Source organism: Chiloscyllium punctatum, chromosome 5, assembly GCF_047496795.1.
Source record: "Chiloscyllium punctatum isolate Juve2018m chromosome 5, sChiPun1.3, whole genome shotgun sequence".
In the NCBI taxonomy this organism is placed as follows: domain Eukaryota; kingdom Metazoa; phylum Chordata; class Chondrichthyes; order Orectolobiformes; family Hemiscylliidae; genus Chiloscyllium; species Chiloscyllium punctatum.
In genome coordinates, this window is record NC_092743.1 from 14,411,703 (window position 1) to 14,427,187 (window position 15,485).

Genomic DNA, 15,485 nt, shown 5'->3' on the forward strand with positions numbered 1-15,485 from the left:
ATTATTTCTGATGTGAGTTCTTTAAAGGAATTCTATTGGAATTAGTAGGGTTGTATTTTACTGTGTGTTTTGAAATCTTATGTAAATAATTTAGTTTATTCTATTTCATCTTCATTTCTGTGACATGATGAATTTCTCTTTTATTATTGTAACAGATTTTGCAGTGTTGCATGCTGTGTTTCAGTGAACGACCATCTCATTAAACCAGAATTTTAAAAAGATCTATCAAGCCAGATTTCAGTACGGGATTTGACTTAGAGTCATAAAGTCATAGAAATGTACAGCATGGAAACAGTTGGTCCAACTCGTCCATGCTGACCAGATATCCTCACCTAATCTAGTCCCATTTTCCAGCACTTGGCCCATACCCCTCCAAACCCTTCCTATTCATATACCTATCCAGATGCCTTTTCAATGTTGTCATTTTAGCAGCCTCCACCACTTCCTCTGGCAGCTCATCCATATAAACACCAACCTCTGCGTGAAAAAGTTGCCCTGTAGGTCTCTTTCATATCTTTCCCCTCCCACTCTAAACCCATGCCGTCTAGTTCTGGACTCCCCCACCCCAGGGAGAAGGTCTTGTCTATTTATCCTATCCATGCCCCTAACATCAGATGGGAACATAACACCCTGAGCAGATACTGAGTAGAATTGGATCTATTACATTCTCTAGAGTTTGAAAGAATGAAAGACAGAAATATCTCTGAGAACTTGACAGAATAGATATCGAAAGGGCTTTTCCCAAGCTTGAGTGCCAGGAACACACAGTGTCAGGGTAAAGGGTTAGCCATTTAAGATTGAGGTGGAGAGAATTTTTTTTTCACTCAAATGCTTTCAAATCTTTGGAAATGATTACCCCACAGAATACATTCAAAGTTCAGATCAATAGAGGTTTGGATACTAAGGAAATTAAAGCTTAGAGTGGGCAGGTCAAAGAGTGGAGATGAGTTTGAAGGTCAATAATAATCTTTTTAAAGAGTGAGGCAGTCTCAATTGGCCTTAGATGGCCTACTTGGGCTCCCAATATTGTGTTTGGGTTTAAAGCAATAGCTGGTTTTGTTTAACTGTTCATTTGGAATGGCTGAATCTGTTTTAACAGCTGTGGGTTAGAGTCAGCAGGCAAATTTCACGTAGGCAGGTCCAATTTGTTTCTGGTTATTTTCAACACATTGTTATTAATCTAAACTATCGACTCTTTTGCATGCATGTTTAGTTAAAACAATGCTTTCTGGAGCAAGGTTGCAAATGAATTCTACCACTTTGAGATAATATGATTTTAAATCCTGCTAGATACTTAATTCGCTTGACATCAACATCATAAATAAGCAACTTTGATATTACTCCTACAAGACCCATAGACTAACGTTATCATATAAATTCATTCTATATAATGGAATAGGTAAACAGCTTGCATGAATACCTTGTATTAATTCATTATGGTTTTGCAAACTCTTTCGAGATAAGTGCATGTTTATACTAGCATAAGCTTTGAGCCTGACTTGTACCTTGAAGGAAAGCAATGTTTTTGGCTCATTCATCAGACAGAAACAGAGTTACTCCACCCTGAAATATAACCCTTTCACAAGCTTTGATGTTCCAAATTACACCCACAGTAAATGCATTAGATAATCTCAGTTTGTCAGAAGCTTTGCCCAACAGTACAACATTTTCTGGAGAATTCTCTCCACCCGCATACAAAAGAAACCAGATGTTTCCCAGTTGCAGCTGTCTACTGTCCCACACTGTCACACACTAATGGCAAAAACAGTACTGTTCTAGCTTTGAATCTCCCACTCTCCAAATCTGAGTTATATTGGGACTTTTAGGAGGGTTTACATTGCAGGCCTCATGAATTCTCTTGCTGCATCTTACCAAATTCGCCTCATTAATTACTTCCCCTGCGCCTATAGCATCTCTCACGTCTGATTTCCACTCCATCTTACCCCACACTGTTCACAGAGCAACTCGCCACTCAGCAGATATCTGCTGAATGTTCAGCCCTCCTTGTGACTGTGCCATTTTTGAATGTGTACCTGGGTAAGCAACAGCAATCTGGCATGGCCCCTCAATCTGGTTATACCCCTCAATCTAACATTGCCCCTTAATCTTGCTCCTCGATCTGGAGTTGCCCCTCAATCTGACATTCCCCCTCAATCTCAGATTGCTTCTCAATCTGGTATGGGCCCTCAAGCTGGTATTGAGCCTCAGTATAATAGCACGGCAGTCACAGAGCCGCTTTGCTTGCGACACCTTGTTGTCATGGCTAACACTCTCTCGAATCATGGACAGCAAACACTCAGACAAAGGTAAAGACTTTCATTTCTAGAAAGCAAAAGCAACAGAGGTTGATATTGGCCCCCAACAAAGCCAACGAGATCACAACCGAAGATTACAGTCACCGCTCATGTACTACAACCTTACCATTCTTCTGTTGAAACTGAGTGTCAGTCAGGTTCTGTCTGGTTGGTAGCACCCAACACATGGACAATATCACCTTCTTCTTCCTCCTCAATGTCCTCCTCCTCCTGAGAAAACTACCCATTCCTGCCCTTCCTCAGCATCAAGCATATCACCTCATTGCCCACACCAAATATGCAGAGCATAGCATGCCAGAATGATGTCTGCACTAACCGAAAACCCCACAATTATCCATACTCACACCATCCACACCTCCACACTACCCAGATCCTTTCCATTCCCCCGTGGAAGGTGCAGTGTTGGTCACAGTCAATACCCTCCTCCTGTGGCCTATCATGCCCTCTGATGCCATTCCAAATTCCTCTATTTGACATGGGAATCCCACACCACCTCTCTGAAAAATCTTTCTCCAGCACTGCGAAGCTCTCCTTAATCAAAACCATCGCTACTCCAGTTCTGAAGAGAAGTCATATTGGACTTGAAACATTAACTCTGCTTCTCTCTACACAGATGCTGAGTTTCTGCAGCATTTCCTGCATTTGTTTTCGCACTGTTCCCCCTTGCTTCCTTTCCTCCTTTCCAGGACATCTTTATACCTTAAAGATGTTAATGAGGTCACCCTTCAGCCAGATAAAAGAACCCATCCAATTTAGCCTTTTCTGAAACCTACTAGAACTTCATTCTAGAGTCATTCTTTGATTTTTTTTTCATCTGTTCCACTGTTGCAAACTTTTTCTTCAACTATTGAAACCAGACAGTTTAGAGGGTGTATTCTAACAGAAGTTGAACTTATGTTATACATAACTTGTATATAAACTCAAATTTGGTCTTATATGCTTAACAAAGTTTAACTTTGATTTTTTTAATTTTAATGACCTTTTTCAGATACCCTTTCCAGCTCCTGGGGTAGTGAACCTTCGTGGCACAATGCAAAGCCATGACAAGAACAGGCCAATTCCACATGAAGGATTTGCTTGCCATGCCACTTAGTGAAGATTTACTCTCCTCGAATTTTGCTTCGGACTCTGAGTGCCAGAAATGGCAGGTTTCAATATCTCACTCAGCACCGGGGCAACCATCTCCCCAAATCATACAGATGTCACCTACCCTTCTTGGTTGCTGAGCAGAACAATACCTGAAAGAAACGGCAGCATCCAGGTGAATGGGAGTACTGTGGAAGGGTGCACTGAAATCTTGATTCCTATGGAGGTCTACCTCATCCTTGCAGGTGTCAGTTTGCTGGAAAATCTGCTGGTGATCGTTGCAGTGATCAAAAACAGGAACCTACATTCCCCGATGTACTTCTTCATCTGCAGTCTAGCCGTTTCAGACATTCTGCTGAGCTTGACCAAGGCATGGGAAGCAATTACAATAAATGTAACATCTGGAAAGGAACATCAGTTCACTCCTACCCTGATAAAGAGATTGGATGATATGTATGACTCATTGTTGTGCATTTCTTTCACAGCTTCCATCTTCAACTTGGCAGCAATCACAACTGACAGATACATCACTATTTTCCATGCTTTGCGCTACTACAACATTATGACAAGAAAGCGAGTAGCAGTCATCATTGCAGCAATATGGATCTTTTGTACTTTTACTGGTATCATCATGATCTCTTTCGCTAAGTATGAAGGCATTGTTAGCTTCTTTTTTATATTGTTCTTCATAACGCTGGTTCTCATCATATCCCTTTATATATTCATATTCCTATTGGCTCAAATGCATGCCAAACAGATTCGATCACTTCCAGGTTACAGAGCCCATCAACGTACCAATTTTAAAGGAGCTCTCACACTAACGATCCTCCTCGGGATATTCATCGCCTGTTGGGCCCCATTTTCCCTCCACCTCACCCTCTACTTGTTCTGCCCTTCAAACCCATACTGTGCATGTTTCATATGCCTCTTTCAGGTGGATCTCGTCTTCATCATGTGCCACTCAATTATTGACCCTCTTATTTATGCATTCCGAAACCCTGAATTATGCAACGCTTTCAAGAAAATGTTGTGTTGTTTTAAAAGGCAGACCTAACTGCATAGTTCAGCCGCTTGCTATAATGGATAGTTGAGTATAACAGACCAACAAAGCCCAGGTTTGGTCTCCTGTCTGTGCTGAGTTTTCTAATAATTATGCTGTAATTGGCATCACTTTCATCCTTGAGTTAGAAGGTTGTGAGTTCGCATTCCATCCTAGAAAATTGAAGACCGATCCTAGACTATCACTTTGATATATTAGTGAGGGTGCGCTACACTGAATTTCAGACAGACATTAAAGCAAAGCCTAGTCTTCTATGTCAGAGGGCTATAGCCCTATTCGAAGAAGAGGAGGGAACTTTTCCTGACCAATATTTACCCCTCAATTCATAACATTAAAACTGTCTTGCAGATTTGATGGGCTGAAGGACCTTTTCTTTGCTGCAGCTCTCTGTGACTAAAGACAGACAATCTGCTCAGTATCACATATGACTTTGTATGCTAATTAGCTATATTTCCAACGTCATAATAGTGACTACATTGCAATAAGTACTTTATAGACTCTGAAGTGCATTGGGACATTCTGAGTTGATGAAGAACTCTATATGAATGAAAGTGCATTCCTTCTTTATCACAATCCTGGGCTGCTCCTTGGAAAGAAAGATTTCCATTGGGGTTTTTGCTCTTTAGCATTATGTAGCAATGACACTGGAAGTATAACGTAGATGTACAACAAACGAGGACTGAATTCGATTGATGTCAGCTATAAAGGCCTCCCATACTCAGTGTCAAGTTCCATGTTGCCAGCATTACAAGGTTTCAAGATTATCAGCAATATTTTTTAGGAATGAATATTGACAGGGTGGTCCATTACCCCTACATATGCTAAAATGCCTGGGACATCATGACTAAGCATGTCATTAACCACAGCCTACCCAAGAGAACATTAGAAATGCTATGTTGATAATTTATATCAACAATATTAATATTGCTTTAGATGGAAAGTTTCCCTCACCTGGAAAAAGTAATGTTATATTCAGGATGATTGATAGATGCAAAATCAACATTTAATAGTAAATTTAGAATCAGTTTGAATCTGCACTCCAAAACTCTGAGGAGTCTATGCGCTACTAATGGTTTCTAACATAACTGCAAAAATTGTTGTTATTATGGTCATTATTGTGCATACATTCTTTTCTAAGGAACTGTTCATTATTATTATGATTGCTTTTACCTTCCACAACTGCATGCGAAGCATTTCCCTGTTCTCCTGTGTGAAGTTCCTTAAGGGTGTTTCTGTTTCAACCTGATTTACCTCTCCACGTGTTAACACTAACCATTTTATTGTGTCTTCAGTTTTTTCATCTGGAAACAGAACTGATTTGGATCAGTGACTGATTGTCAGTCCTGGATAGAGAGGGAATAAGGCGAACAGGCCACAAAGAAACAGCCATGTTGACACTTGCATCATGACTTTAAAAATTGATCATTTAGTTTTACACAAAGTTGTAGGAATGCCTTATGCACCGTGATTATATTAAAGCCAACTGCTCCAGATAAACAAGCTGCATGTTTGAGATCATCCAGTTTGGACCAAAAACAAAGATAAAATAAGTTATTTCCTCTGTGGAGCAAATCTACAGATGCTGGATGTCCTGGAGATTCCAGGTACTGGAATGATTAAAATGCTTTAAACCTATTGCAAAAAATAAAGGCTACTAGAATGTTGACCTTTATATCTAAAGGATTAGAACACAAGGAGCTGAAATGGTCCTTCAGTTACAGCGGGGGAAGCAAATATTTTTAACCTGAAGATGTTAGTTTTGTTTTGAAAAGGATTGTCTGAAATAAAAGCTATTAGAAGTTGCAAGAAGGAAAACAAGTCAAAGAATGAACTTGTGGCTGGAGCATGTCTTCAGAGGAACAAGTTCTTCAACAAGACTTCAATAAATAGTATGGGATTATTTGCTGCTGTAGAAGTCATTGACTTTAACTCTTCTCTGATGATTATAAGAGGTAAAAACAATGACTGCAGATGCTGGAAACCAGATTCTGGATTAGTGGTGCTGGAAGAGCACAGCAGTTCAGGCAGCATCCAAGGAGCTTCAAAATCGACGTTTCGGGCAAAAGCCCTTCATCAGGAATAATGATGATTATAAGAATGAGCACAGTCACAACTGAATTTCACTTTGTGTCTAACTCAGGCAACAAGCCAGCTTGTATACCCATAAATGCTGCAATATTTTGTTTACAAAGTTGCACCTTTGATGTTACCCAGATAGAAAATAGAACATAGAACATAGAACATTACAGCATAGTACAGGCTCTTCAACCCTCGATGTTGCGCCAACCTGTGAAATTAATCCGATGCCCACCTAACCTACACTGTTCCATTATTATCCATATGTATGTCCATTTAAATGCCCTTAACATCGGTGAGTCTACTACTGTTGCAGGCAGGCCGTTCCAAGCCCCTACTCCTCTCTGAGTAAAGAAACTACCCTTGATATCTGTCCTAAATCTATCACACCTCAATTTAAAGCTATGCCCCCTCGTGTTAGCCTTCACTATCCAAGGAAATAGGCTTTCACTGTCCACCCTATCTAACCCTCTGATTATCTTATATGTCTCGATTAAGTCCCCTCTCAACCTTCTCCTCTCCAACGAAAACAGCATCAGGTCCCTCAGCCTTCCATCCATACCAAGCAACATCCTTGTAAATCTCCTCTGAACCCTTTCCAAAGCTCCCACATCCTTCCTATAATGCGGTGACCAGAACTGTACACAATACTCCAGTTGCAGCTGCACCAGTGTCTTGTACAGCTGAAGCTCAGAAACTCAATCCCCCTACCAGTAAAAGCTAACACACCGTACGCCTTCTTAACAACCTGGGTGGCAACTTTCAGGGATTTATGCACCTGGACACCGAGATCTTTCTGTTCATCCAAATGGCCAAGAATTTTACCATTAACCCAGTACTCTGCGTTCCTGTTACTTCTTCTGAGGTGAACTACCTCACACTTTTCCACATTAAACTCCATTTGCCACATCTCAACCCAGCTCGGCATCTTATCTATGTCCCTCTGTAACCCAAAACGTCCTTTGGCACTATTCACAACTCTGCCTACCTTAGTGTCATCTGCAAATTTACTAACCCATCCTTCTATGCCCACCTCCAGATATTTACAAAAATGACAAACAGCAGTGGCCCCAAAACAGATCCTTGTGGCACACCACTGGTAACTGAGCTCCAGGATAAACATTTCCCATCAACCACCACCCTCTGTCTTCTTCCAGCTACCCAATGTCTGCTCCAAACCACTAAACCAACTTCAATCCCGAAACTCTGTATTTAAAACTTGCCCTCAGCTTTACCTCATATTGACAACTGGGTAGAATTTGGTCTTTTATTAAGATAAGCCATTTCCCCCATCATATACATACTGAGATCTTGTTTGGTTATACATTTTTGAATTGAATGATTTGTCACTAACTAAGATATCATGCTGTTCGTAATGATTTATAGACTGTGGTATTTTGAGAGAGGTGACATTGAGACCAGTATAGGTAATTCTGGACGATTGTGCCTTTCATTATCCATAGAGTCATATAGATGTACGGCATGGAAACAGACCCTTCGGTCCAACCCGTCCATGCCGACCAGATATCCCAACCCAATCAAGTCCCACCTGCCAGCACCCGGCCCATATCCCTCCAAACCCTTCCTATTCATATACCCATCCTGATGCCTTTTAAATGTTGCAGTTGTACCAGCCTCCACCACATCCTCTGGCAGCTCATTCCATACATGTACCTAATAACAATTTGTATCAACACACTGTGGTCATATTCAAAAAAACATTACAAAGCTAAATATGACACTGAGCCATGTATTCGGTCGGGTGACCAAAAACCTGTAAACACAGGTAAATTTTAAAGTGATTTTAAGCAGAAAGTGAAGTTGAGAAGTGGAGAGAGGTGAACAGAGAATAACGCAGAGACTGGAGTCTAACCAAAAAGGGGCAAAGCTACCAATGATGAGGCGATTGTCACTGTGAAGGCACAAGAGGGCAGAACTAGATACCTCAGAGGATTATGGGTCTGGACGAGATTACAGATGTAAGGGTGGGTGATGAGGCCACGGAGGGATTTGAAAACAAGGAAGAGAATCTTCAAATCAAAATGTTCCTTGACAGACAGAAAATGTAGATCACAGTGTACAGAGGGGTGAGATGGCAAAGGGATTTGCTGCAAGTGAAGACGCAGATGGTGAAATTTTGCTTCACTCAAGTTTAAGGAAGGTAGAATATGGCAGATAAGAAATAAGTACTTTGGTAAAGTTAGGTATAGAGGGGAAAAAAGGCACAAATGAGAGTTTCAGCAGCAGATGAGCTTAAACAGAGTTTAAAGCCAAGCAATGTTATAGAGATGGAGATAGGAGGTCTTAGTGACATTGCAAATATGAGGTCAGAAGCCAATTGGACGGCACGGTGGCTCAGTGGTTAGCATTCCGGCCTCACAGTGCCAGGGACCTGGTTTCAGTTCCACCCTTGGGTGACAGTATGTGGAGTTTGTACATTCTCCCCATGTCTGTGTGGATTTCCTCCCACAGTTGAAAAATGTGCAGGTTAGGCAGATTGGCCATGCTAAATTTCCTATTGCGTCCAGGAATGTGCTGACTAGAGTGGGTTATCCTTGGGAAATGCAGGGTTACAGGAATAGAGTGGGAAGCTGGGCTTGGATGGGATGCTCTTCTGAGGATCAGTATGGGCTAAATAGACTGCATCCAAACTGTGGGGTTTCTATGAAAAGCCTATGTTGGCTAATCCACACAACTGCCACTGAAATTGCAAAATTCAGCACAGACACAGTCTGTTTAGTTTGGCTCAAAGATACCAGGTCATGAAGAAACAATTTTTTTTCAAAGCACGATTGACAAATGAGTCATAGTAGATGCCTTCAGCCTATTGAATCTGCTCCAGCACTCAGTCTCATAGCCTGGGAATGTTATGACATTTCAAGTGTTCATCCATGTCTTTTTTTTTAAAGTCGTGAGATTATAACTATCCTCCTACGCAGTATATTCCCACCATCATCTGGGTGAAAACGTATTTCCTCAAAACCCCTCTAAACCTCCTATCTTTCCCATTAAAATTATTGTGAGAGAATGCAATGCAACTGTCATTCTATGTATAAATTTGAAGGGGGAATAATTGCATGGATATGGGGAATGAACAGAAGAGTGGGATTAATTGCAAAACTGTCAACAAAGTGCCAGTAGGGGTAATAATGGGCCAAATGGTTCTTTTTGTGCTGTACCTTTCTATTGTATTATTGGTCAGATGGGATCACTTGGATTGGAAGCTGATTTCATCAAATGCAGCATGCTTTATGGCAAAATAAAGCATTAGAGATTGATTTTTCAAATTTGATGAATCACATTCTAAATTTGCTGTTGTCAAACCAATGATTTGCTGCCGTTTGTATTATTTTTAATTTATGTAAAGTCAATGACATGTTGTTAAAACCTCCACAGATGGCATAATTAAAGTCCATCAATGTGCTTGAAAATAACTCGTTCATATTCTGCTCGTCTATTTCACAATGAGTTTTAATTTAACAATCAGACAGATGCAACAGTCCAGTGTATGAAGCAAGCTCATCATTCTTCCCTTGTACTCATCTACAAAGCAGACAATGAATATTCCGTACTATTTATATTTCATGTAAATTTGCATGCTGGTAATCTTAGTTATAATTTCAAGAATGTGATTTAATAAAGGCGCCTTAAAAGTGTCTTAACACCATTTTTCTTATGCTTATAACTTCATTAACTTCAAATCTTGACACTTCTCAAGTTTTAGACACAGTATCTGTTTGGACTCACTTAACAGATAACTACAGCTCAGTGAGCCTAATGGTAGAGAGAGCTACTGGAACCAATAATCTAGAACAAGATGAATTTCTACTTAGAAGAATGATGGTTAATAAATGACAGTCACTTTGGATTTATTAAAGATACATCATGCCAGATAAACCTGATAAGGTTGTTCATGAGGTTGAGTGAAGGCACTGTAATCAATATTACCGATATGGTTTTTCAGAAGATGGTTAACAACGTGCCATGAAATTGACTCATTAATGAAATTGAAGGATTAAAGAGGCAATTTTGTGGACACAGAATTAACTATGAAATAGAAGCCAATAGCAATGGTGTTCAGTTGTCTATCAGACCAACAGAAAGATACAACAGAGTTCTAAAGTGGTTGGTTTTTGGGCGCTCTTCCTTACATGTTAATGACCTGGAACGTCATATTCAAATCATAATTTCAAAGTTTACAGATAGATTGTAAATGAATGACACAGCTAACAGGTAGAATTCAGAGGGTCATGGACAGTGTTGTGAAATGGGTAGACACGTGGCAAATAAAATTTAATGCATAGAAGTGTGAAGAGATGTACTTTGAAAGTAAAGTTGAGGTGAGGCAATATAAACTAAATGGCACAATTTTAAAAAGTTAGAGAGAGAGAGAGAGAGCTGAAATGTGCACCAGCACAAAATCTTTGAAGATCAGAGGATTTTTAAAATTTGTTCAATGTGAATATAACAGGCAAGGCAAAGACTCTTTACCTGAACCATGTAGAAAGATTCAGACTATATTTTCCAGTCCCAAATGGACAGGAACAGGGAATGGATGGCAGAGAAACAGCTGCTGAGCAGTCTGGTAGAAATTCTGCCTCAGTTTCTGCCCACTGTCAATTTTGTAAGGATGGGAGGCAGATCAGGTCTGAGCAGACCCACTCTGTTGGGAGTTAGCTTACATTAGTTATTAGGAAGTTCTGGATTTTGTGCAAGGCATTTACACACACTACATGAAAATTGAAGAGTTTCAAAAGGAACTTGTTCTTGTACACTCCTGATTTCTTTCATGTTTATAGTTTACACAGTTCTGGGGTCAAATTGTTGTTTTGAGAGGTTTTGTGGACTCTTGGAAGCTTTTTATATGAATTTAAATGTATGACAGCATCTGCACCAACATTATCAACACATTAAAAAGCTGTGTTCAAGAGCTCATAAGCATCCCAAGTAGATGCTTGATGGTTCAAAGCAAAGCAAATATTGACAAGTACTTATAAACACATTAAAAACCTTGATTACTTAAATCTCCCAAATAAACATTTTCACTCCCGACAAGGTTCACAAGCTGCCATGAGAAGCCATGCTGTTTAATTTAGAGGATTCATGAGCTCTTGGAAACAATCCAGCTTTTAGTGGGAGTTGTGGTCCCATGTAATAAAGTGGATAACGGATGGAGGGAATGGAGGGAGGAAATAAGTACAGGATGGGGAGGCATTGAGTGAGTAAGGGGTTGGGAGGTGAGCACAGAATGCATTTGAGGGGACTGGGGCTAGGTGGAAATATAGTGTGGGTTGGGGGCCAGTAACAAGGGAACAGAGTTGGAGGAATATGTTTAAATCTTTGCAAAGTTTTTAGGCACTTTTGAAACCTTCTCACTCATTTTTTTGTGAAATGGTGAGCTTGGAGGTGGGTCTTTTAAACTACCTGCTCCAGACAGAGACTTCTTCCACTCTTCCAGTGGGTCTTCTGTCATGGGCAGCAGGTTCATCTCGCGGAAAATGAAGCCCCCGGGAACTGTAAAACCATGGGCACAGCCTGAAGCAGAAATGCAATTCAGTGCTGACTCCTGGTTTCTATTTGCTACAGGAAAAACCCTGGCTAAAAAAAGCCAGCGGTGTTTTCTTCAGTATGGGGAAGATTAGGAATGACTTAAAAGCGCTGCTCAACATCAAGAGTGGATAAAGAAAAATTGGCTACACTAGAAGGAGGACATTGATAAGCAAAGGAAAAGAAAAACAGGGAAAGAAAGAAATTCTTTTACTGAGCAAATTGTTATGGTGAGGAGTGCACTATTAAGAATTGCAGTGTAAGCAGATTCAGTTGAACTTGCGAAAGAGAAAGGAATATATAAAGGCAGTAGTGTGGACCTTCAAACATGTCTGTACAAGCACAGTGGGCTGAATGGTCAACTTTCATGCTGCATCATATTGTGATTAGCCCTTTCTATCTGATCAAGGTTTCTTAAAATGAAAGACAATTTTCTCAGGCACTTATTGATAAGCCATTCAAGTACCGGTCTTTCACACCTGATTCAGGTTGCAGTTAAGAGGACAAATGTTGTGTTGGCTGCCAAGGGATGGAAGCATAAAAGTAAGGAAACCTTGCCTCAAGGCAGCAGATGAGTGGCAACATTGCTTTATGTTGCATTATCATGGCCTTCATACTAAAACAAAAGGGTGGAAGTTCTCAGGCTATCTTAGGCCCATGTAATGTGCATGTTCATGTTCAGAATGCTCTGAAGAAGGATCACTGGACCTGAAATTTTACCTCTGCTTTCTCTCCACAGATGCTGCCAGAACTGTTAAGTTGCACCAGCAATTTCTGTTTTTGTTTCAGATTTCCAACATCTGCAGTTGCTTATTTTGTTTTAATGCCCATGAAACTGCTTTCTCCTTGTCTCTCAGTCAGCCTTTTCAACTCAATATAAAACACTCCATTACAACATCCGTACATAGAGGGTGATCAAATACCGCTCTCCAGTGCAGTGCCTAAAGATTTTCAGTTCATATGTTCATTCTAGACTGGAGCCACCCATCTTGCTGATATAAGTCATGTGAACGATTCCATCATCATGATTTACATGAATCTCATTACGACACAAACATCACCACCTCAAAGTTCCCCTCTTAGCCACTCAACATCCTGATTTGAAAAAATGCCTTTGTTCTTTCACTTTTGCTAGGTTAAAATCCTGGACCTACTTCCTTAACAGTACAGTGGCTGTCCCTACACTACATGGAGTGCAGCCATTAAAGAAAACAGCTTAACACTACTTCCTCGAAGGCGAGGCAAAAGGGAGCAAATCCTGACCTTGCCACATCCAGCGGCAAATTACTTTAAAAATGCTATAAAAATTATAATGGGCTTTGGTTGGGCCATACCTGAGTACTGTGGAATGTTTTGCTCTCCCATCTAAAGAAAGGGTAGTCTGTACTCACCTTAAAGAGTCTGCAGCTGCTGAAAATGTGTTGCTGGAAAAGCGCAGCAGGTCAGGCAGCATCCAGGGAGCAGGAGAATTTATGTTTCGGGCATGAGCCCTTTTCCAGCAACAAATTTTCAGCTCTGATCTCCAGCATCTGCAGTCCTCACTTTCTCCTTAAAGAGTCTGCAACAAAGATTCATTTGTTGGATTCCTGACAGCTTTCATATAAAAAGAGATTGAGTAGAATGGTTCGATGTTTGACATTTAAAACAATGAGAGCTGGTCCAATTGAGAGTATAAGACTATGAGGGAGCTAGTCAGTGTAGATGCTGACAGATTGATTTCCCCTGGCAGGAGAGCTCATAATTGGGGGTCACCCCCTAAGGGATAATAAGCCATTTAAGACCGAGATGAGGAGATCAAAGTTGGGAATTAAATATTCAGGAGTATGTGGCTTTTTGAAAGGACAAGCAGGAAGGAAAGGACAGTGGTGGGCTTTTGCCCGAAACGTCGATTTCGCTGCTCCTTGGATGCTGCCTGAACTGCTGTGCTCTTCCAGCACCAGTAATCCAGGAAAGGACAGTGGGTGACTTTGTTATTATAGGATGAAATAAGCATGCTATAAGAAATTGTCTTGAACTCCACCAAAGAGGTGGAGATAAGAAATAGCAAGGGGAAGAAGACATTGGGTAAGAGTAATTTATTGGTCTCCTAACAGCAGCTGTAATTTAGAACAAATCAAGAAATAATGAATATATGTAAAAAGGCAGTACATTAATGCTGGGGGATTTTAATTTTGATCAGATTCCCTACAGTGTGGAAACAGGCCCTTCAGCCCAACAAGTCCACACCAACCCTCCAAATATTAACCCACCCAGACCCATTTCCCTCTGACTAATGCACCTAACACTATGGGCAATTTAGCATGGCCAATTCACTTGGCCTGCACATCTTTGGACTGAGGGAGGAAACCGGAGGAAACCCACGCAGACAGAGGGAGAATGTGCAAGCTCCATACAGCCAGTCGCCCAAGGCTGGAGTCGAACCCACACCCGCTGGCGCTGTGAGGCAGCAGTGCTGACCACTGAGCCAAAATGCTGCCCCAGTAGATTGGGAAATCAAATTGGCAGGGATGGGAATGAGGACGAACTTATGGAGGATATTTGGGACAGTTTCGTGGAAAAATATGTTCTGGATCCAATTCAGCAATTTTGGATCTGGTGATAAGTAATATAACAGGTTTCATAGCATCCCTACTGTATGGAAACAGGCCATTTGGCCCAACAAGTCCACACCAACCTGCCAAAGAGTAACCCACCCAGACCCATTCCCCCTATCATATTACTCTACATTAACCCACAACTAATGCACCTAACCTACACATCCCTGAACACTATGGATAATTCAGCATGGCCAATTCACCTAAGTTGCACATCTTTGGACTCTGGGAGGAAACCCACACAGACACTAGGAGAATGTGCAAAAGCCACACAGATAGTCATCCAAGGCTGGAATTGAACCCACATTCCTGGCACTGTGAGGTAGTAGTGCTAACCATTGAGCCACCATGCTGTCCCTTAATAAATAATCTTAAAGAAAAGGATTCCCTAGAAAATAGTGACCAATAATCTCTACTTCTGAAGTTATATCAGATTGAAAGATTAATTTACTCCTCTCTCCACAGATACTGCCAGACCTGCTGAATTTACACAGTATGTTCTCTTGTTATTTCACATTCCTGGCATCCACAGTATTTTGGTTCAATTTGATTGTGAGAAATCTGAGTATGAAACAACTGTTGGAAACTTAAGGAAGGGTTATTACAAAACACTAAGAATAGAGCTAGCAGGAGTGGACTGGGAAAGGGATTTAGCTGAAAAAACAGACGAGGAACAATGGCAGACATTTAAGAAATTGTTTATGGCTCACAACAATATATTCCAGCAAGAGAGAGAAGGGTTCGAGGAAGCTTTTAAGCTAACCAGGGTTAAGCAGGGTAGTTAAGGACAGCATCAAATTGAAAGAA

At 40.8% G+C, this 15,485-nt stretch overlaps 1 protein-coding gene across 3 annotated transcripts in view; it reads left to right on the forward strand.

The window, feature by feature from the left end:
- LOC140476890 (melanocortin receptor 5-like) overlaps positions 1-10,162 on the forward strand; it is a 101,126-nt gene extending 90,964 nt beyond the window's left edge. For all 3 annotated transcript variants that reach the window (XM_072569784.1, XM_072569786.1, XM_072569787.1), the window contains one exon: positions 3,304-10,162. In XM_072569784.1, coding sequence (XP_072425885.1) covers positions 3,457-4,455 — 999 coding nt within the window. In that variant the 5' untranslated portion in view covers positions 3,304-3,456 and the 3' untranslated portion in view covers positions 4,456-10,162. The remainder of the gene's footprint in view (positions 1-3,303) is intronic.
- Positions 10,163-15,485: the final 5,323 nt, after the last annotated feature.